This window comes from Filicampus tigris, chromosome 10 (assembly GCF_054856515.1).
Source record: "Filicampus tigris isolate MCC_2025a chromosome 10, RoL_Ftig_1.0, whole genome shotgun sequence".
Classification (NCBI taxonomy): Eukaryota; Metazoa; Chordata; class Actinopteri; order Syngnathiformes; family Syngnathidae; genus Filicampus; species Filicampus tigris.
Window position 1 is genome coordinate 6,783,184 of NC_141226.1, and position 24,317 is coordinate 6,807,500.

Sequence of the window (24,317 nt, forward strand, 5' to 3'; positions counted from 1 at the left end):
AGTCAAAACGAAATAAAAATGAACTATAATGAAAAATCCTAAACTATTATATCCCTGGTGTATATGCTACTCCCACGATCATTCTCCATATTCAAATTAAGAAGGAAAGCAAGACAATTAGAGCAACGCTTATTTCCAAATCGAACATTAAAAAAAAGAAATTATCCCGTCTGATGTCCTAGGCATGTTTGACCAAAACTTGAATAAGTCTATCTGACATTTCAAACCCAAATTATCTTGCAAATCCCCAAAAAGTACATTAAAGATTCAATGTGTCATGGGACCTTTAATGCCTTAGAAATTCTTTCGTAGCCTTCTCTTGACTGATAGCTTTGAACAATAAAATCCCTCTGATGCTGTGGAAATTGTCTGCGGGCCATGCATGGCTTGTGCTGTAAGATGGGACTTTAAAACTGTATGGAAAAGCATACTAGAAGAGATTAACTTTAATTGGGGTTAATCAAATGCACTATAAATGGTGGCTGTGCTGTGATTGGTTAATTCTGAACACAGCCATATCCATCGTGATAAGAGGGTGGTTGCATACTGGTGCAACCACAAGATCAAAAGTTTATTTCTACTTTCCTGAGATATCACTTTTTAAATTTTGTTTTTTAATTAAGTTATAGGTTATGAGTCACAATAATGCAGTGTTTTTCAAACTCTGTGCCGTGGCTATGCCATGGGAAATTAATTTGTGTGGCCTAGTGTTTGGCAGCGTGATCATGTCTTTACTACATTGTATTACTCTTCCATACCAGCAGGTGGCAGCAGGTAGCTAATTGTCTTTGTTTAGAGACAAGCGAATTAGGGACGCATGTTTATCCAAACAGGCCCATGTTTCACACTAAGTATCAATATGAAACATTATAAAATACTTTTTTCTTTGTGTTTATTTAATTCCTATTCAAGACGTTATAATATAACGCCATCAATGTTAAAAAATGCTTATTGAAACAATATAACGCTTATATTGTTAAATAAGCTTTCTCACAATTTCATCTGGTGGTGTGCCGCGGGATTTTTTCAATGAAATAAATGTGCCTTGACTCAAAAAAGTTTGAAAAACACTGCAATAATGGTTGAAAAGGTTTTTTTTTAATACCACAAAATCCTGTCATTTGAGCAGCAGGTGTGTCAAATTTTTAGATTTACACATTTTTGTAAGATCGCCATGGCAGCCACAGTGTGTAGTTACAAGCGTGTTGGTGCACGATGTAACCTAAAATATGAGAACAGGTCCGAAACGTTTGACTGTGACAAAATAGAGTATTAGTTCATTTGACTGATAGTTTTCAATGGTGTAGAACTATATGGGCAGCCCCTGTATGGGGCCGCATTAGACTGTGCTGGTATACCTAATCAAGAGTCCAGTGGCAGTAGCTACTTTTTTTTAGTATATTTTAAGCAAACAAATGAAATAATAAAATTTGAATTAATCATTCTGATGAACATAGCAATGTTGTGGAGAGCAGGAAGAGCTTTATTGTAAATTGTAAAGATTGGATGTCTTTCCTTGCTGAGACTGTACCTGTCTCTGAATGAGGCAGGAGGGGCTGCCGGGCCTCAATCCTTGCACAGGAACACCCTGTCCGACCCGAGGTGAGGGCATGCTCCCGTTTGCTCCATGCACAGAATTATCTGCTCTCCCAGCATCCTTTGGGTGCTGAATCATCGAGTACACATTTTCTGAAGTGATGCTGGAACAGACAGGAAGAATTGTTAGACTTAATTTCAGTGGGTGTAAAGGACTGCACCTAATAAGACAGCAAAGAAGAAAGGAGAGCATGTCTCAATTATTCGTATCGCAACTTATAACTACTCGGTAGATTTGTCTTTTTGTCATGACAGTATTATGAATGCATCATGGACAAATTCCTTTTCATTTCCTGATGATCTATTTTTCAACTACTCATTCACTACTTCAAATGTGGAGGCAAGATTGTCTCCTGTAAACAAGACTACACATGAATGTCAACTGCTAATACTGCACTTACTCTAACTCCTGGTTTGATATGGTGGAGTTACGGTTCTTGCGGAAACCGGAGAAAATAGACAACATGCTGCGCCTTTTTTTCCTCCTCAGTGACTGAGCCTGATGGATGGATGACAACTGACTAGAGGGGAGAGAAAAGGTCGATTAGAATGTGTTTACTCGCTAATTGAAACATCAAAACCAGGTCCATCAAGTGGCATTCATGGAACACGGATTGGTTGAGAATCACCAGTGTAGTTGCTTTTTGAAGCAATGAAGGCATAATAAATTTAACTACTAGGCAGCAGCGATGGGAGCAATTAAGTCCAACTAGTCTGTTGCCTTAGTGAGTTTATTGCAGCACTATTTTGAACTAAAACCACAAACTAGACTGGAATGGTCCTGCATTTGCATTTGTAACCTCTGTATCCCTGCAACTTCACAACTTTTGGAGGGGTGCTGTCAGCTGCTGCTTAGCCTCGTACATATTGCTGGCATCGGGTGGAAACTTGTAAACTCCCAAATCATCACTTTCCAGGAGAGCCCAAAAATGCTATGTTTGTTCAATCATTAACATTGCATCACCAAAGAGAGCAAACCATTTTCAACACTTTAGACTGCTCAATAATTTGTATGAATAACACCCACACATGTGGACTGACCAATGGTTTAGATTTGTGGAAAAATATGACATTTCCAAATTGTGACATAAGAGGTTCCGGCCCAACGGCATAAATATACTGTCAGCTCATATGTCCCCACTAGTTACTTTATTTTGTTATTTGGCTTATCCATATAAAAGTGAAGAGGTTAAGATTGGAGTCTTAGGTGCTTATATTCCACTGAATATCAACTGATCGTTTTCTTCAGAACATTAGACCACTATCATGGTTCAATTGTCAGTTTTGGACCATTCAATGCAGAATTATTCTGCCATACTTCATCTTAGCTGCTTTCAACACAGCTTTGATAAGGAGTGTTTTCAACGGAGCGTTTTCTGCCTGTGAGAATGCAGTGAGTCAGTTCATTGTTTCCTTAGCAAAACAGTCGTGCCTTCTAAAACAACATGTTGTTGTGAGGGCACACAGACTACCGTAATCACCTTAAAACAGTTTGTTTTATTCATTTACTGTCTTTTTCTCATTTTTCCAGCCAGCCTATTATACGGTTTTAATAGCACTGGTTGGGTATGGATACTTGTAAACTTCTCTCATACTTTTTGACTGGATAAAAACAATAAGTAATTTCCACATCTAAAACGATGACAATCAGTGGAGAACACTAAAGCTCACTTGTTTGGGCCCTTATATTACTGAACTATTTCCATCTCAATTTTCATCTGGGTGGGACTAACAGATGGGAAAATTTATTCTGCCTCAATAATTTGTTTTTTTTGCATGACTAACATGAAAACATGGTCATGCAGCATTGAAGTTGTTGCCAGTAGGCTGTCCACCATTTAACTGCACATCTGAGTCACAAATGAGGACATACTAATCCTTTCTATTCTTGGTTTAAAACCTTTTTGAAAATGCAATCAGTAATGTCGCGAGCAGTAATGTTAGAAAATCCTCACTAGCTTGGCATATCATCTTATAATAAAAATGAGAGTAAAACAACTTCTACTATAGTCTAGACCAGTGTTTTTCAAACTTTTTGGAGTCAAGGCACATTTATTTCATCGAAAAAATCCCGCGGCACACCAGCAGCTGAAATTGTGAAAAAAAAGCTTATTTTAACAATATAGGTGTTATATTGTTTATATAAGAACTTTTTAACATTGAAGAATGACGTTATATAACCTCTTGAATAGGAATTAAACAAACACAAAGAAAAAAAGTATTTTATAATGTTTCATGTTGATACTTAGTGTGAAACATGGGCCTGTTTGGATAAACATGCGTCACTAATTCGCTGGTCTCTAAACAAAGACAAGGGGCTACCTGCTGCTGCCACCTGCTGGTATGGAAGAGTACTACAATGTAGTAAAGACATGATTACGCTGCCAGGCGCTTTGCGTCAGGAAGGGCATCCGGATCAAAAATGCTTGCCAAATCAATGATTCGAATCGTGCGTGCACTTGATTCGCTGTGGCGACCCCTGAGGGGATAAGCCGAAAGGGTAACAACAACAACGCTGCCAGGCGCTAGACCGAACAGGCACACAAATTAGATAAGTTCCCACGGCACACCTGACAATATCTTGTGGCACACACTTTGAAAAACACTGGTCTTAGACGTGTAAATACACAAAACATGGTATCCACACATATACCTGTAAATTAGGAAATAGTATTTTACTGATGCCAACAATTATTATCATAAAAGCAGGTATGTCTATGTAAAGAATAACATCTATATTCCAAGGCCCCTGCAATTTTCAAAATGTTGTTTTCATCACTCCAGCATAGCAGGGTACCAGTAATGGCAAAGAAGAAAAGTGTGATGAAACCGAAATAAGTGAACTGTAACAGTAGCTAAGCATCAGAGGGTGCATGGATTTTATTTGTAGTATAATGATGTCTGGGCAATGTCTTATTCTCATCATTATAGAATTTTCATTAATTCCTTTGGGAAAAATTCATACTGAATTTAAAGGGACACTTGGACGGGCTGAACATTGGCCCTTTGCATAATAGGTCTGTAAAATTCACCCCTCTGAAAAACTGCAGTATGTCGTGATTTTTTTGAAGTGAAGTTGTAACACCCGCAAATCGGCAGGAGCCTACTTGATTGGCTCATTACAGACTACGGCAGTGAAGGAAGAAGGCAAGCTATGGTAATGACATCCCACTTGGAGTTTACTGTAAAACTAAACACACAAAAAGAATTACACTCATTGTATGTTTAAATACAATAAATGTTTCAATTTCAAAACATCACCAGTGCTAATACTGAAGTCAAAGTAAAATCCCATTTAAATGCTAACAAGAAATTAGCATCAACCTCGGGAGTGATAGACGTTCAAATAACGAATATTCACACAAATGCTGTAGAAACACACACACACACACACACACGTGCATGCACACCCACTCCCACACAGAGGTAACATGGCAATACTCAAAGACAAAAATTCTTTCCAATCTGTGGAAAACGCGTTATATTAATAGAGTTCAATCACAACTTTCTTCTTATCTCATTGTAAATGTGTACTCCATGCATGAACGGCACTGCACTGCCCCGAAGAGGCAAACGTGTGCACAGCCGAAATTTCCATCTATCCATAATTTGCATTTATTTTTACTTACTGTTTTTTTTATTGATATTATTTTAGCATATTCGTATTTTGCTTTCTCATTAATTCATTTTCTTGTTGTCGATTCAAGTAAAATAAAAAGTCAATCTTTTTTTCCTTTCGGCTTTTCCCTTCAGGGGTCGCCACAGCGAATCAATTGCCTCCATCTAACCCTGTCCTCTGCATCCTCTTCTCTCACACCAACTACCTTCATGTCCTCCCTCATTACATCCATAAACCTTCTCCTTGGTCTTCCCCTAGGCCTCCTGCCTGGCAATTCAGAACTCAGCATCCTTCTACCAATATATTCACTATCTCTCCACTGGACATGTCCAAGCCATCTCAGTCTGGCCTCTCTGACCTTATCTCCAAAACCTCTAACCTGTGCTGTCCCTCTGATGTACTCATTCCTGATCCTATCTTTCCTGGTCACTCCCGGAGAGAACCTCAGCATCTTCATCTCTGCCTCCTGTCTTTTCCTCAGTGACACTGTCTCAAGAGCAAACAACATTGCTGGTCTCACCACAGTTTTGTACACCTTTGCTTTCATTTTAGCTGAAACTCTTCTATCAAGCATCACACCTGACACTTTTCTCCACCCGTTCCAACCTGCCTGTACACGCTTCTTCACCTCTTTTCCACACTCTCCATTGCTCTGGACTGTTGACCCTAAGTACTTAAAATCCTCCACCTTCTTGATCTCTTCTTTCTGTAACCTCACTCTTCCACTTGGGTGCCTCTCATTCACACACATGTATTCTGTCTTACTTCGGCTAACCTTCATTCCTCTCCTTTCCAGGACAAACCTCCACCTCTCTAGCTTCTCCTCTACCTGTTCCCTGCTCTCACTGCAGATCACAATGTCATCTGCAAACATCATAGTCCATGGAGATTCCTGTCTGACCTCGTCTGTCAGCCTGTCCATCACCATAGCAAGCAAGAAGGGGCTCAGAGCTGATCCCTGATGCAGTCCCACCTCCATCGTCAACTCCTCTGTCACACCTACAGCAAACCTCACCACTGTCTTACAGTCCTTATACATGTCCGCTCTCACATACTTCTCTGCCACTCCAGACTTCCTCATACAATACCACAGTTCCTCTCTGGGCACCCCGTCATAAGCTTTCTCCAGATCTACAAAAACACAATGCAGCTCCGTTTGGCCTTCTCTGCACTTCTCTACCAACATACTCAAAGCAAATACAGCATCAGTAGTACTCTTTTTTTGGCATGAAACCATACTGCTGCTCACAAATGCTCACTTCTGCCCTTAGTCTAGCTTCCACTACTCTTTCCCATAACTTCATTGTATGGCTCATCAGTTTTATTCCTCTGTAGTTGCCACAACTCTGTACGTCTCCCTTGTTCTTTAAAATGGGAACCAGCACACTTCTCCTCCATTCCTCAGGCATCTTCACACTATCTAAGATCCTGTTGAACAACCCAGTCAGACACTCTACTGCCACCTCTCCTAGACACTTCCAAACCTCTACAGGTATATCATCAGGACCGACTGCCTTTCCACTCTTCATCCTCTTCAGTGCCCTCCTCAATTCATCCTGACTAATCTTTGCTAGTTCCTGGTCCACAGCAGTCACCTCTTCTAGTCTTTGTTCTCTCTCATTTTCAACGTTCATCAGCTCTTCAAAGTACTTTTTCCATCTTCCCATCGCACTACTGGCACCTGTCAATAGACTTCCGTTTCTATCCTTAATCTCCTTAATCACCCTAACCTGCTGCAAGCGACCCAGGTCAGATTTGAAAAAAAAAAATCTGAATTTAGATGTTCAAAAATCAGATACAAGTCACATATGGGCAAAAAAAAAACCAAACAAAAAAATCTGATATGGGTCGCATTCGCCTGCGGTGTGAACCTAGCCTATAAAGGTAGTTTTTTTTTTTTAGTTTTAGTAGTTGAATATAAATAAAGTCAACGAATAATCATTTTATTAAGTGTGAATGCAAATCTCAATAAAAATAACCGTGATTATAATTCTTTCCATGATCGCCAGCTCTGTTGGTAGTAGAACTGTATTTTTTTTTAAAAAGACACCACATAACAGAAAAACACAATTTATTTATTACATTTATTAAAACTTTTAGCAATATGAAATGTCAACTTCTTCAGCCATGCAAACAGTAATGGAATGTGTTGTATCACTTTTCGTTTGCTCATGATCTTTCAACTACAAAGTGAAGTGTTGTAAATCAACAGCTGTAAATGTATAATACTGCCTTCTGATTTTAGCACATGGCAAAATTTGAGTGATCACTGCACAAAATGTGCGCAAGAGCTATTTGAGAACAATATAATGGATTAGACAATAATAACCTGCTTAAGAAGGTGATCTGGAGCCACCAACCGAATGTTGAAGAAATCATTTTTTATTACAAGTCAGTGTGTCTTTAAATGAGTTTTAAGAGGTGATTTACAGGTTGCATTGCCAAACATTGCTGTTTAAATCACAGAGATAGTTAAAGCATCACAGCAAATGCAGTTTCAGAAAAACTACTTTAAGAAACCTTATTCAGCTTAACATTTCTGCTGCGCTTATAGGAATAAAAATTTGGAACCTGATTTAAGAATGAAAAAACCCATTTGAGGCCATCTGACTGATTATTTGATCAAAATGACTGAAATTAGCAGTTGAATGACCTAGCAAATGCTACTGAATAATCATGCTGTAATGACAAAGGGTTTTGGCTTTACGTTATTAATAAATGTTGTCAGCAGGTGCCATTGAGGCGGTGGCCACTGAGGGGATGAGATACTGACATGAATTTTGAATAATTTTATGCACCCAAAAAAAGAAAAAAAAAAATTTAAAAAAAATGCTACAACCTGTCAGGGAGAACTCTTTTACTGTAGAAGTCTGGCAATCCATCCTCCAGTGTACTGACTCCTCCGTTCTCAAAGTAATGCTATAAGCAAAAGAAGGAATAACGAGATATCAAATAACCAACCCTGACAGCTGAAATGCCACCATTAGCATTAATGAATAAATAATAAAACAAAAAAATAAAAAATTCAACATGCTTTTCTAAAGCAAAGCGTAAAAAAAATGTAAGTGATTTGGAACAAATCTCCAGAGGTGAAAGTTGAAAGAAGCTGCCTGTTGGCCTCCAGGAGACAACTACGCATGAGCGCTATTTCTTGAACAAAGACACAAGCAACAGCTTCTGAATTCAAAAGAAGCTTATTCTTGGAAAGTGCCACTGGCATCCAGAATTAAATTAATGGAAATTTGGCACGAAGCAAACAAACGTCTGAACGGCATATTCTCAGCAGAAAGATCTGTGGAAAGAGACGCTGTTCACAGATATACATCGCATATAGCTCAGATTGAGACTGCTCGGCAGTTTAGAATCAACTCAACATCATTCAACACCCACACAGTGTACAGATGATGATGATGATGATTCCCCTTCAGAAATTCTGCAAGAAGCTCAAGGCAAAGCTGTCTCCAGCTCAAAGAAGCTCAAGAAAGTTTTAGAGGTAACTGCCATGTCATTTGCCATGAACTCACAGATTCTGGGGGAAGGTGAACTGCTCTGTGTCTCCGTGGGGGACGGGGCCTTACGTGGGTCACATGGCGCAAAGGCGAGCCATTGGTGGGAAGGGTCGACAGGCACTCCCATGATGCCGAGTGGGAAAGATGGGCGGTCGGAGGAGCAGAGGGTGTGGGGGAGGAGCTGGGCTCGTCTCCGAGACCTACAACAAAGCCAAGTTGGACCAAGCTGATTATTATCATGCTCTTAATATCTTTCGATTCTTCACTTTGATATTTCTGCAATGAGTTGCTTTGCTACTTCATTTCTGATACATTAATCATTTAAGTAATAACATCATTTGCCTCATTACTAAATTGAATACTTTTCCAAATCAGGCCATTAGGTAAAAGACTCACTTGGCCTGGTGGAGGCGGGACGGATTCTTCTGGTTCTGGAGCTCCGTTTCTTTATGGCCATTGTGTCCTTTAGTCAAAGAATTGTGCCATAAGTTTGCAGTGCAGTTGTAATACTCTTAAAAGCACATAACACAAGTCATGTTTGTTCAGTTAATACTGATTATGTTACAGTATGTGCTTGTAGACCAATTTCACTGCTCAACAAGCAAAATTGGCACAAAAGAGAGGTTTATATTTTCCAGAAATTAAAACTCAAAACATAGATCAGGGCATTACCATTCAATATGAACCAAAATGTAGCCTACAAAGGATCAAACACACAGACAAGTTCAAAAAACAATTAGAAAATGTTAGTATTTTTATTGTTGCTCTTTTCAAACTAAAAATAGTTTCTGTTAGGGCTGCACGATATTAGAAAAACATACGATATGGACTATAGCAATATCAATATTTGTGCTATATTTAACATATACCTAACTAAATGACACTTTTATTAGCTAATGAGAGAAGTTGTTTTTTTATGTGGCAGAATAAGCAAGCTCAGTGTGCTCTTAGCAAATTAGTTGTAATTCTCTGGATAATGTCCAACTATTGGGTGGTGATAGGCATACAAGTTTGCATCCAACTGGTCAAATTCAGATAATACAATGCAATACAATACAATTTTATTTAGATAGTGCATTTCATAACAGCTAGTGCTGTAACAAAGCAGTTTACAATACAATAAATAAAACAAAAACAATAAAAGGCTGTGGTACATGTATTAATAACTAGACATGAATAATATATAAAATATAAATAAATACAAAAAAATAAAAAGATAAAAGCATACAATTTAATAAGAAAATGATTCCATGTCTTCACGATATGCATATTGCATAATCCGTTATCACGGTATCGATATTTTTTCGATATACTGTGCAGCCCTAGTTTCCGTGAAATGTGAGCATACATAATTTGGAGTAGCATGCATAGAACATATTTAAAAATGAGGAGGACCTCGATTCAAAGCAAGATTCCCGCAGTGATGCAGCTGTTAAAAGAAAAAAAAAAAAGGTACATCCAACAAAGACTGAATTGCTCTGTAATTACTGTCATTGGAAAATGTATTGTATTGAATCTCTTTAGATTGTGCAGGTGTAACTAAGAGTGTTCCGGAAGTGGAGACAATGGGTGGAAGACTCTAGATGTTTTAACTGGTAGAATTCATACATTCACTTTTGTCACTGCAATCAATCTATGCGACACTTACTATTCCCAGGCTGACGCCCACATCTTCATCTGGGAATTCCAGAGATTCCACGACTCTGGACTGTCTGATCGTATGTCTTCCTGTCCCCACATCATCCCAGCGCTTCGCCTGAGACACCTGCCGGAGCTGATGCAACACATGCAGACATTACCCTCATCACATACAGTCTATCATTACACTGCTAGTGGCAAGTGGAACAACACTATTCTGGGACAAAATGCATCTGTCCACAAGGGTAATGAGAAAAAATGTTGAGCTGACCTAAGAGAAAAGCAATTTCTTGACAATCAGAGGGGCAAGATTTTGAGAGAGGATAGATTGCAGCAGAAGAGAGAGCTGAGAATGAGATGAAGGCAAGCAAAAAGGGAACAGAATGCATAAAAAGAACATGTGAACAAGTGCTGTTTATTATTAGACGGCCCACTCACTCAGACTTCTTTACTCATTTCAAACTAGGTGTCATGGAGATAAGAACTCACTGACTCTTCTTGTAGCACCTTGGTTAAAAAATACTCTTTATATAAATATAATATAATATCCTAATAATAAAAATACTAATATCCAGTATTTTGGGGTGATTGTATTTGGATATACTGTAATTTACACAAAAAAAACCCGACACCGAGGCTAACCCCCAATTTGGAAACGGTTCATTGAAAGGATTATTTTGGTTCTTGGTCCACTTAAGTTTACTCCAATTTGGGTTGTTCTTAAGAAGCTACCTGTTAATGAACAGACAAATAGTATAGCCTAAAAATATTCTTTAGCACATAAACAACGATTTAAAGAAACAAACTTGACTTTGTGATGGAAAACAGCTTGAGATATATTCTGAGGGACTTAATACAGAGTCAAACATATATCTTAACTGAAGCAATATGTTGTCCCTTACTGTTTTCATTTGCTTGGATGTTGGACCATAACTATTAAAGTGTTTTAAGTTATTGTCAACACAACAATGCCAATGTTGTTCTTATTTTATTTCTTGCTCGTTTGTTTGTTACCATGGCAAATTGACATGCCCATCATTCGACAGCAAAATAACTGCAAAATATGCGCATGCTTTAAAAACAGGAAAGCAAGGCCATCCGTTTCTATTAAAAACAAATTTTCCGCTGCACCTCTGTAGGGCAATCAATAAAAGTATGTTATTGCTTGGACTCAAGAATAATTCTTACACTCACATAGCCTCTTAAATGTATTCTTTGGTGCACTTCTGTGAAGATTGATTGGACCTCGTTTCTCTTTCTGTGTGCAAAAGTCCAAAATGATCCTACAAATTTAGAGCACTGTTACAAAGTGCAGCATTCTGCAAGTGAAATCTATTTGGTTTGTTGGATTTGAGTGTCATGTTTTATTGCACCCCAAAAATTAGGTAAATTCGTTGGCACGAGCAGGACTTATCATGGATTTTTGATTCTTAAAAATGTTGTAGTTAAGTAAATTGATGTAAAGGTTCACATGAACACAGCTTTGCATTATAATAGTATTAAAATTACAATACATTTCATATCATAATTCAGTCCCAACTTGTATGCGTTTGTACAAGTGGGGAAAAAACGGGAAGAAACTGAATTTTGCTGAGGAGGATTTTGAACTAAAAATGTTTGTTATAAATAGGAGAAACTCATCCATGCGTTCATCTCTAGTATAGACTGGATTACTGTAATGGCCTTTTAAAAGAACTTTCCAAAAAGAGCATTAAACGGCTGCAGCTAATCCAGAATGCTGCTGCTAGAGTTTTAACCAGGACTATGAGGTCTGAATACATCACACCAGTTTTAAAGTCTCTAAACTGGCTTTTTGTCACTTATAGAATACTTTTTAAAACTCTACTGATTGCTTGCAAATCCCAGAGCGGTTTAGGCCCAGAATACAGATATGGTCAAAGAATACAAATCCAGCAGGGCCCTCAAATCCAAGGAATCAGGTCAGCTAGTACAGACCAGATTCCAGACTAAACATGGGGAGGCAGCATTTAGCTGTTATGAAAAAAAGTGGAACCAACTGCCAGGGGAGATTAAACTTTCACCAAATTTAGACACTTTTAAATCCAGGTTAAAAACATTTCGGGTCTCATGCGCGCATGCAAGAAATCTGCGCGGTAGTTTTGATATATCTTGCGTTTAACCATTTTAATTTAATTATTTTTTTGTGATTTTGATTGTAGTAATTCTTAATGTTTTATTTCTCTTTCTGTAATGCTTTTGATGTTTTATGTAAAGCACTTTGAATCGTCTTGTGCATGAAATGTGCTATACAAATAAACTTGCCTGAACCTGCCTTAAATATGGCAGTGATGTACAATATAGAGCAACTTCGGTGTCTTGAAGCTGAACTCCTTCTATGGGTTGTTTTCACAAACTGACCTGGTCATATTATTGCAGTATAAAACGGCAACATATGGTGATCCAACATTACTTGCTAGAGCTCTACAAAGAAGTCATGCAGAAAAGGGATATTACCAGTACCAGTGTTTTATGACTCGTGTAGAGTTCTTGTAGAATCTGATCCACGATGGAGTTGGTTAAATAGGAGACTACGGACAACTTCACCTCCCTGAAACATAGGGAAAGGGTGAAATGGTGCTGATAGAGCAGATTCTTTTAGTCACAACTCTTTTCATTAGGTTTTATCCTTACTCTAGGGCTCTGTTAATATCCTCGGACGCTCTCTCCATGAGGGCGTTGCGTATGGAAGAGCGAGGGATCGAAACCTGCTCAGAGATGGACGAGAGAGGTGGGCTGAGTCTCTCGGCAGCTGAGCTGGACATGGGACACAACTCACGGCACAGAGACACCATTGAGTCCACGACCACCTGTGAACAAATCCTGCATTAGAGACTTGAAGTTTCGAAAGTCTACTAATTATATAATAATTGACACATCTGGTCATTTCAATCTCTTTCGGGCTACAGAGTCGCACCCAGCCTACCTGCAGCTCTTTGTCAGCAGCCCTTGCAAGCTCCCCGGCCAGGGTATCCAGTCGTTGTCTGACTGGACCATCCACTGACAACACATGAGCCAGCTCACATAGGGAAGGATACAGCTAGAACGCACAAGCCACAGAGAGGAGGTGAGAATCAATCATGGCGAAAAACAAACACAGTGAGAGCAGCTGCACAATTTAAAATCCAGCACGTCTCAGTCGGATACAATTAAGACATATTTTTAAGGGAAGTCAAGGCAAAAGTTTTCTTGACAATATGCTCTATACAGCCCCACTAGTCTAAACGCGGCATTCTGATTAATATTACGTTTGTTGAGTGTGTATTAAGCAGAAAAATCCACCCGTTTTTATCCACCTCAAGGGGCGGCCATTTTGAATTGAGCTGCCATTTGCTGTCGAATGAAAATGACATTGTAGTGCCTGAGGGCTCAGGGAATGACCTTCCACTTGTTTTGCGGGTTTGGTCATGTGACTTTATAAGCTAAGGCCTTAGGCATTGTGATGCTATTTTCAGCGATTTTTTCCAGGTTAATTCATGTTCCACAAATGCAATATAAATCAGAATTCCATGTTTTGTTTGACTTGCCTCGACTTCTCTTTAAAGTATGCATCAAAATGGCTTCGGCACACTGGGCCAGTCCTCTACCGTGCTAGGCTTTGGCACTTCCCTCCCCTGTCCAGTGCAGTAAAGCTGCTCTGCACTCATTCAGACTTGAGCACTTTGTAATTCAACAATATATTACTGAAGCGTTCATGACTTTGTTGGTGTTTTTTGGGTTTTCTAAGGTGGCTGTTAGTAATAACTTGTGGGAGAAACAATAGCGCTGATCATAAGACACATAACGGTTAGCCATGTGTGTTTGTGTATGAGCAACCGTGCTGGGACCAAGGAAGTTTATCACACTTCAAGTAGGCATTGGAGTGATCAATCTAGTTAAACGGTCTGAGGTTTAGGTGTCAAACGGCCCCAGCATGATACGGATTGCCGAGTGTAAATGCATCCTGGGGCTATCAAACACATTTAATAGGCGTGGACCAAGGGAAAAGGCTTCAAATTGAAAGATGTTCTTTTTCCACTTACAGCTCTGGAGTTTCTGGCTTCTTTAAGAATCTGCCTGGCTGTTTGGACCTCCTCTGCCTCCTCACAGCCTTTCAGGACACCAACTTGCTGTTGCACCCGCACGCACAAACGTTCCATCACCTACACCCAAACACGCCACATGCAAATTAATAAACACATGGGCATTGCTTTGGAGGTCCATTCTTTTCTTATACCGAGGCTTGCGTTTAGAGCCAATTCACAAGCGCAGACGCAGAAACAGACCTGTTCAGCTGTACTGGTGACAAGGCCCTGGTGCAGCCGAAGAGCTTGCTTTTGAGAGAAACGCTGTGTTTGGTTGTTTCTCAGCAGGGCGCGCTGGATCTGTCATAAAACACACACACAAAAGCACATGCACACACAACCACACACACACACGCACGCGCATATAGAGGATAGCAGCTGTTTACAGAGTATAGCTTGTGACTGGAAGAAAAAAAGGCAATTTGCATGGTAATAAGGAGACTGAGGAGAACTTTGATCCTTGCAAATGAGCTGGATGCCTTTTCTCAAGTGGCTATGCCTGCTGTCTAATGGAATTATGTAATTGCAGATGGAATAAAAAGCAAACAGACTTGGAAAAAGTCAGCCAAATGATAACCCTAAACTAAAGCTAAATAATGACAAAACACATTTTGAATTTTACTATTGTCTCAAACAATATGGATGAAGACGGCAGTGAAAATAATGTTTAATGCTTAATGCCATTCAGTTTGAAATTAGGCAGCACCCATATAATGAATGCCGTGCAATAATGAATGCTGTTTTAACCCTTGTACCGGGCTCTGGGACCCGTTTTCTGTTTTTTAGTTTCAAAAGAATAATGACACGAGGCATATCTGAAACTTTTATTATTATTTTATTTTTAAGAAACTGAAGCAGATTAATTCATAAATGTGATCTAACAAAGGTAACAGGCAAATAAAGTTTGCTGTTCTTATGACTTGCAATTGGGATGTAGTAAACATCTGTTGAGTATTTGAACAGAAAATTATTTGATTGTGTTGTTTTGAAAACCCCAAACTCTAGCGGGTCCATCAGACCCATGATCATTGGCTGATAAAAATATGAACACCAAACAAGGGTTGATTATCCTGCTGTGCCTTATAATAATTAGTGAAAGAAACCAGGCCCGAAAACTGTCTCGGACTGAGTCATTAGCCAGACCCTTCTTTTCCACAAATTCAGTGAATCATCAATGTTGCCAAAGCTGTTGGCAAATGGTTAGCAGCAGGGTCCAGAACCATATACAATTGTACATTTGAAAACTCATGGACGGCAATGGTAATTATAATTGAGCTCTAAACATGATGAACGTGAAGGGTTTCTATATATTGTATTAACCATCAGAGAAAGTAAAAAAAAAATAGGTTGACTGTATACAGTACGATTAGCACTGTATCTGTCATGGTTGGGCTCTCAGACCTGTTGTCACTTGTTGTTTTTCTCAGCACCTGAATAAGTGGGAACGTTCCCTCCAGCATCGCACCTGTGGCGCATCGCAATCAGCCGACAGCAGCAAGCAGTTATTTCTACCTAGCTGTCAGGTTTTTCTAACTTGCTCATGACCATCGTGCCAACTATTAGATTTTCTTGACTCCAAAGCTTTTGTCATTGCTATCTCGTCATTGTGTTTTTGTCACGTGTGTAAGTATTTTTCCGCGTCGCTTTATTTTCTTTCACGGGTTCGCATATTTTGGTTTGCTCGCTTTTTTACTCGCTAATGAATTTTCAGTAGTCATTCTCCTTGCCTTTTGCAAGCTTTTTGTGGTTGTTTCGTTTTACCCTGGCTCATTGTTACCAGCGTCTTTTGTTGCAATTTGTCTAATTGTTTTTGTATGTAATAAATCTCTTTTTGTTCAAATTTATCCCTGTCTACGTTTTTGGGATCCTTAATTCTTATTTCACTGGTTCTGCACATCAGAACCAGACAGTATCTACATAAAGGTGTATCAAGACAATAAAGATGATCCTTTTTCTTCTCTACATTATATAGCTGAATAACAACTCATTTGTTTTGGTTAAAAAATGTGGAACACCAACCATGCATTTAACGCTGTCTTACACTTTAAAAGATGCTTTATTGTGGTTGAACACAAAAAGAGTGTCTTTGATAGAGAACAAAATACTGTATTCAGTTTGATTTCATAACCACCAGTAAGTAAGTAAGAAAAATACTTTTGAGAAACAAAGAACAACGATTAAATAATCATACACATGTGTGAAGAATACTGCAGGCAGATTTTTCTTTTCCTTTTGTGTGGATTGGAGAATTATTTCATGATGCCTTTTCTTTATGTTGGGTTTCAAATTGAACTGTACAATATTTCACACAAGTAAGGGACCATTCACTGCAACCCTAAAAGCAAGCAATGAGCAAACCACTTCATTTGAGATATTTTTCCATAAAATCCATGACATATATTGTAAGAAATTAGTCAGAAAACAAGTTGTAAAGTCTGCATTAGTCACAGCAGGGAAGTAAACGATCCTAATTACAAACGCAAAAACAAATTGAAGTCATTCATCAGACCCATGTCTCTCTTCGATCCCAAAAGGCAATGTGATTATTCACTGCCTCTATGGCTCTGCTTTGTCCATTTCAAACGTTTTGGTCTTACCTTGGTCAGAGCTTGGTCGGTCTTCTCTGGGGCACTGCGGTATGCCTGTGTGGCATCGGTGAGGGGGAGGGGCATGTACTGCAGTGTAAAGTTGCTAAAAGGTAGAGAGATATGAGACAAATGAATTTCACCACTGTAATAATTGAGTGACAATGTTACAAAAAACAACATTTAATTAAAGGACATCATCATGAAAAACATTAACATGCAGGTCTGTGAAATATAGTACTTCTTCGACCACAATACATTCCGTTATGTTGGTAAAACTTTGATTTTCAACAAACAACATTTTCCAATTATATTGGAAATAATTTATTTCAGAGTCAAAACTGTTACCATCATAACCAAAACATGTTTACATGGAGACATGTATTCCGATTAGAATGAATCCGAATGAGCAAACAGAATGAAAATGCTCCATATAAACACGACTGGAATAAAAAGGCTGAATCTGAATGGAATTTTATTCTGACTCACAAGGGTCGTATATTCCTTTTGTCATTCCAAATGAGCATCATGTAAACAGTTCAACCAGATTAGCAAAACTGCGTCCAGTCTGCGCATGCTCGGTCTTGATGTAAATGCAGAGTGATGTCATCGTATATGCACTTTAAAATGGCAGCGTTTTACCAGAGCTTGCCTGCGATGAGAGAACTTGTTTCAAAGTACTTGTAACTTGTTTTTCATCAAAATGTTGCTTTAATAAAAGTGTTGAAACTATCACAACTAATAACTGATAAATTAATGAATAAACTTCATCTTGACAAATCACGTGATGTTTACATTGATCTCAGAGTGTCACACAGCTGTAACACAGCTGATCTGATTAACGGAGTGGAGCATGTCAACTGCGGATCAGAAAATATCTTTTCACATTTGAACAGGTGACCAGAGATCTTCATTCTGAATAATTTCAATCAGAATGACAAAAAAACTTTCCATGTAAACCCGGCTATTGTCATACAAGCAGAAGTTAATCAGTCTACTGTATTATTATCCAGAGCTAGGCATACCGCCTATGTGACGGACCGGTGTGCCTATCCGCCTATGACGGACGCCCATTTTATAGGCGATAAACGATAGAGGAGACATTTAAACAAATAGCCGGACTAAGCATAGTCGGAAGCCCCTTCTTTCCCCGTCTATGTAATCGCCTATTTTCGCGGGGCCCCCGTCCCGTGGTATCGATGCAAAGTACCGCTTCTGTGCTTTCAGAATCTGTTGGAGTTACATTGCTAGCACAAACGGTTCGGTCGGCGGTAGTTTGTCTAAATTGTTTGTCTGAAACGCTAACGGAAGCCTGTTTAAAATGGTAGTCGGACCGGAGTATAGGCAATTACTATTTGGTCCGGCCGGACAAGTGGATGGCGGAAGGGTAGACCGGGTGTAGGCGGAAGGCGATAAACGGACCGCAAATATTTTGTAAATGCCCAACTCTGTTATTATCCATGTTCTATCCCACTAATCCCTCATTAACATTTTAGGTAAACTGGAGCCTATTCCATCCGAACCATTAATGTCATATCAAATACTATATACTTCAGACATTGCTTTTTGCGCAACTGGCAGTTAACCAGTTTGCAGCTAGCGCGCAAGGCAGACATAGCATATGTGTTGCAAATACAGGCACCCGATTGGCCGCAAAACACGAACCCGGAAATGTCACACTGCTGAGCAAAATTACATTTTAAGACCTGCTCATTGTTTTGCAGCGAAACAAGACCAGGACAATAGCAAGGAACTTTTACAGCACCTTTCCGTGCTCCCCACCCCTCACCACATATAGAATGAATGGGGTTGACGGTGCAATGCGCTAGGCTCAGCTCATTTTTGAAAAGGGCTTTAGAAGCAACATGAAACTGGCCAAAGAGCCGCATGCGACTCGTGAGCTGGCCAGGCCTGCACTGTACGCTTGCTATGCAAGCAACATAGTGCAATCAGGACACTTTCACAACATCAGAAACTTCTAAACATAATGTGCCCTTTTGCAAGGAAATAGTTTTTCTTCGGTTATAACGTTTCAAAGATCAAGGGAAGCCAAAATAGAAATCATGATAAAATTTCGAGTAATTGTCCAGGACTACTCTGATAATAAAGGATATCGGGGGACTGTGTTATGCATATGCATACAGAGAAAAAACAGCTTTTAAGGGTGACTTTTGGTCATGCTATATAAGGCGGCGTTTTATTCACGGGGAATTACGGTAACTATATTACCAGATAGAAACTACAACTGTAGCTTGATCTGTTCAAAAATGGAACTTATAAAGACTGTATGTTTATATGGTCTAACCAACAGCTGAGCTTTCAATTTCGAAAGAAAAAGTAATAGCACACAAGCAAGCATGTACAGGAGAGAGCGATACTATGGCCCCTGGGAATTGCAGTGCCGCACGCTGTGGGCGGCATTTGGCAAATAATTCTAACATTTCTAATCATCCTGCATGCTTTTTGATGTAAAAATATGAGCTTGGCACATATACCGGTACCCGAATGCTCCCACACACCTTTGTACAAATAAAACATCAGACTTCACACATGTAAATTTTTGTTACATCCCTGGACTGATGAAATATTGTGTAAGAGTAAACACTGAGCCATAATGATGACTATCTGCCTTTTAAATGTGTGACTCATTTGCTTTATGGTTGTATACTGCATGCAAAATATGCTCAGTGTATGTGTGTTATTGTGTTCATCTTACTGCTCCAGTGCCCTTGCCACATCTTGGAATCCTGTCGCCGTGGTGTTGTTGCGATCCCATGTAACACTTCTGTAAGGGATCAAAGCAATAACGAACACACCAAGACAGCCACAGAGAGAAGATGAGAATTACGGGGAATATAGTATATTGTCACAGTAAGAGTATTTGTGCGATTGTGTTGCTGCATCGGCGCATTACAAAGATCAACATAGAAATGCCAGATCCTCCTCTGCTTTATGCATATTGCAGTGAACTCATATCCCAGTATAAGGTATGCATAAACAACTGCCATGCCTCTAATGAGCTTCTGTTACTTGATTTTCCACCTGCACTTGCACTTTCGCCACCTGATCTTTAATAAACCTGTCATTTTCAACTCCTCTTTTCTGTCTCTCTCCTCTATCTTTGCCCTTGAAATGTAATCAGGAAAAAAAACAATCTGGCTTCATATTTTGTCTCTTTCTATTTGGACGCCTGTCAATCACTCTTCCCATTTCAGAGTAGATTAGTTCCAAATGCAACACCGGTATTGTTCATGGAGGTCATTGACTTATGACGGAGTTACATTCCTACGACCACAATGTAACCCCATCCAAAGTAGGAAAACATTTCTGTCACTAACCTATGCTAACACAGTGAGATCGTCATAATTAGAGTGATTATTGGTATGCAAACTATTGATGTTGTTTCATGTGATGTTTAGTTATTTATTGCGAGGTCACTCACAATGTCACATCCTGTATTATCACGCCGGACTGTCCTCTCTTTGGCACTCTAATGTCCCGACAGGTGTTTTTAGGCATTGCATAGCCACTACCTACCACCACACACACATATAGCACTGCGTGTCCCCTTCTATCTTGTATCCTTGCTTCCCTTCCTCAAAGGGTTTGCCTTTACTTCACCAATAAGAATGTGACTCCTATGTAACGTTATAGTAGTAATATACAATGTTGTTCTGCTATTGTACTGTTATTTTATTTATCATTTCTGTTCTCTTTTGTCTCCGTCTGTCACCTCTTGTTTCGTCTGGCTTTATTCCATTAAACATCACAAAACAAACAAACAGAAGGGGTATCCACCGTAGCACAGAAAATACAAACTTTTCCAGCATAATAAAGGCATACAAGATCCAACATTCTATATGACCATGTAGCAGAATAGGACAGGCTAAGAAAATGTAGTAAAATCAAGGGCATGAGGATCCCAAGCATTCATCAAAGCTCTCTCTTTCTCTCTCTGAGATTTGCCTGACTGCCGAATCGCAACTTCTTATCTCCCGCATTGTTCACTCTTTGTCTCACTGCTCTGCCACTGAGGGCCTTCAACTCATCTCTTCAAACACTTTCAAACATAATAATGTTCTCTTTGACCCTATTCTTTCTTCTGCGCTCTAAAACTTCCATAACGCTCCTCCCATGTCCTCCAAGGACCCTCATTTGCAAGGAAATCCCTCTACTTCTCCCTTGGAATACATATTTGGGCTCTCACCTGAGTGTTGTATTAATTTGCAGGGCTTTGCTAAGCATCTTTGCTCCTGAATCCTCCAGGCCATTGCCACTCAAGTCCACCTTCCGTAGGCATGTGTTAGAGCCCAGCGCATTGACCAACATGGTGCCCCGCTGCCGTAGTCGCGAGTCAGCCAAAGAGAGAGACTGCAGGGCCTGGAGGATAATGGTGAAAGCAAGGTGAAGTTAATAATAATAATAATAATATATGCAAGTCATGATATACGTTGCATTTGTAATAGAAGAAAGCACTAAATTTCAGGTCTGTGTCCCTACAAAAGCTCTCCGTGCACTCAGAGTTTCCCGCAGAGAAACAGTGCAAAAATAATGACGAGTTTTGCTGTAATGCACTCCACAAAGAATTGGGTTAAGCCATGAGTATGTAGTTTGGGTTAGAACATACAGTATTTCTCAGTCAAAGACACATGAGCTTGGGGGCATATTTGTGTCTGCTCAATATCACTGGAGTAAATATTTATACAATATACCATTCGTCACTCAGGATATGAGGAGCAAAGCAAGCCCATGGGAATAGGTGGGGGTTGTTAAAATGAAATGAGACCAGATGAATCATCTGTTGGGCCCACAGACAACACAGCTGTCATGCATGGTTGCATATTGTATACATGTGGCAGGGAGATTATGTTTCGCATCATACAGATGTGGACACAACTGTATAAACTGTGACAAGTTCACGTGTGGCCATTTAAACACGTGGTTAAATATCTGTTTCTGAATTAGCACATGAGTGTGGATGTGCATTTTGATAGTGACGCCACTGCAGATGTGTGTGCACGCATGTGTGCAATGTTACATAATCCAACTCACACACTCTTCCTCTTGCACCAAATGAACCAGTTTCTGCAGTATTTCATCCAACACCCTGAGGAGGGAGTGGAAAAAAAAAAAAAAAGAGGAAGAAAACATGAATCATCCATATCATGTTCACCATGTGCACTGCTAGTCTCTGATTAGGTTCATACCTGCCCTTGATGTTGAAGTTCTTCCCCAGCATCAAGTGTTTGAGGGAGGGGTGTCTTGAGAATGCTGGGATGACAGCCTGCAAGTCAGAATCCAAGCCTGGAAAGATGTTTGGGTTTTTAAAATACTTGTTTGAAAATCAGTCTCTTTGGGGGAGAACGCCATGCTTATTCCTGAACTTATACAAGTGCATCTCAATAATATAGCAGGTGCATGGCTGTGCAATTGCAATGTTAGACTGCTAACAACTAGGAATAAGACAAATATTGAGTAGTACACGTTTTGCAAGTATGGAAGGACCTAAAATGGAGAAACCTTGAGAGGAAACTGTTGAAATGGTAAACTATATTAAATGTTGATTAATGTTCTCATCAATTTCAGTTAGTGTTTAGATGATAATACTTCATGTCGTTTAGGAAAGAGGGGAATTTTCACAAATCCACACCTTTTAATGATATGCTCCTCACCAGTGGCGCAAACTCCCTGAATACCTGGGGTTTGCTCAGCTCATTTAAATTAGGTCTGACAACTTTGTTTACTGCAGAATTCCTTTTCAATTCAAAAATCAAAAATCATTTTTTCTTGTTTTAATCCTCATTTACATGCTATCTTTTAATATATCCATAGATTGTTGCTTGCTTTTAATCATTTTAATCAATTTCAGAGGATTTTATTCAGACTTTTACAACTTCTCAGTATTTTGTTTCTCTTTCTGTAATGCTTTTAAGGTTTTATGTAAAGCACTTTGAATTGTCTTGTACATGCACTGTGCTATACAAAAAATAAACTTCCCTTGACTTTTAGTCGGTGACAAACGTTAATATCATAAATCATTTGTGGTAAACATTAGCCAGCTAACCTGGGCTTGAAACTGGTCAAAGTGGTCTAACTTACACAACTCAGCTCATCTGCTTTACGTGGGGACCTTATTTTTCATTCCAACTGAAGATTTCTGATCACATGTTTGCATGCTACACATCAAAAGAGCTGTTTTTCAGCGGTGTGACACACTCAGATCGATGTAAACATCACATTTATCAAGATGGAGTGCATTCATCTATTTAGCACTGTAGTCATGATTGTTTTAACACTTATTAAAGCAACGGCTTGATAAAAACGAGTTACAAATATCTTGAAAAAAGTTGTCCTGTCACAGACAAGCTCTGGTAGGACGCCGCCATTTTCAAGCACGTAAACGACGGCGCCACTACACATTTACATCTAGACAGAGCATGTGCAGACGGAACGCAGCCTTCCAAGTCGGCTAAACATCAATTCACCCGATACAGGTGAACCCGACCATCTCAGAATTGGATGAAACTGGGTTTTATTTGTTCATTATGATTTTACAACACCAAATCCAAAGTTTCACGGACAACACACCAACGGTTTTGGAGATACAGCCCGCTGAATTTTTCATCTTTGGGCAAAAACTGGTGTGGAAGCCAACCTTTGCACCCCAATATCTCGGAAATTACAGGGCCAATTTTCAAAAGAAATGTATCGTAGGAAAGGGAATTCAACACTGATTCTAAATATACCTCAATCCCCAAAATAATGTCATGTTAAATTCACTTGACCTTTATTTTGACCTTGAATTTCAACTTGACCATGAATTTATCATGTGGACCATGCTACCTTGAGATAAACTTTCCTGAAATTAAATTGCCAACATTTTAGCTAAAATATATACTGTATTTTCTTGACTATAAGCTGCACCGGGTTCTAAGCCACACCTATTGTTGGAATGTTTTGCAGGTCTCAAGGCCATAAGTCCAATTAGCAATTTACAAAAGAACTACTTACTTAATGCGTGTTCGTTTTATCTTTCAAGAAGCTATCCAATGTAAATAAAGACTCACACAAGTCGACAGAATTTTCTCGTCTGTTTTCTTTTCCATCTCTGAAGTTCAGGAATCATACAACAATCAGATCTGGGCAGCTTTTCCATCCTCGCGAATGCTCTCACCCAAGACGGGCGAGGGTAGAAAAGAGGCACGGTCTAACATGCAGCCCTCACATTTATACAACCTTGAAAATCTAAACATAATATGGGCTGGTCTCATCCCTGGCTGACCCTGTC

At 39.3% G+C, this 24,317-nt stretch overlaps 1 protein-coding gene across 9 annotated transcripts in view; it reads right to left on the minus strand.

The window, feature by feature from the left end:
- The window catches only part of carmil3 (capping protein regulator and myosin 1 linker 3), a 95,486-nt gene that overhangs the window by 6,442 nt on the left and 64,727 nt on the right, over positions 1-24,317 (minus strand). For 8 of the 9 annotated variants that reach the window (XM_086043359.1, XM_086043363.1, XM_086043361.1 and 5 more), the window contains exons 19-34: positions 22,237-22,333; positions 22,082-22,136; positions 21,237-21,409; positions 19,746-19,814; positions 17,042-17,135; positions 14,646-14,744; positions 14,403-14,522; positions 13,307-13,420; positions 13,015-13,190; positions 12,844-12,931; positions 10,373-10,498; positions 9,121-9,187; positions 8,740-8,924; positions 8,055-8,134; positions 1,998-2,117; positions 1,532-1,700 (exon numbers count right to left, since the gene is read on the minus strand). In XM_086043359.1, the coding sequence (XP_085899485.1) occupies positions 1,532-1,700; positions 1,998-2,117; positions 8,055-8,134; positions 8,740-8,924; positions 9,121-9,187; positions 10,373-10,498; positions 12,844-12,931; positions 13,015-13,190; positions 13,307-13,420; positions 14,403-14,522; positions 14,646-14,744; positions 17,042-17,135; positions 19,746-19,814; positions 21,237-21,409; positions 22,082-22,136; positions 22,237-22,333 (1,832 nt within the window). The remainder of the gene's footprint in view (positions 1-1,531; positions 1,701-1,997; positions 2,118-8,054; positions 8,135-8,739; positions 8,925-9,120; positions 9,188-10,372; positions 10,499-12,843; positions 12,932-13,014; positions 13,191-13,306; positions 13,421-14,402; positions 14,523-14,645; positions 14,745-17,041; positions 17,136-19,745; positions 19,815-21,236; positions 21,410-22,081; positions 22,137-22,236; positions 22,334-24,317) is intronic. The other variant, XM_086043362.1, reaches the window with a different exon arrangement.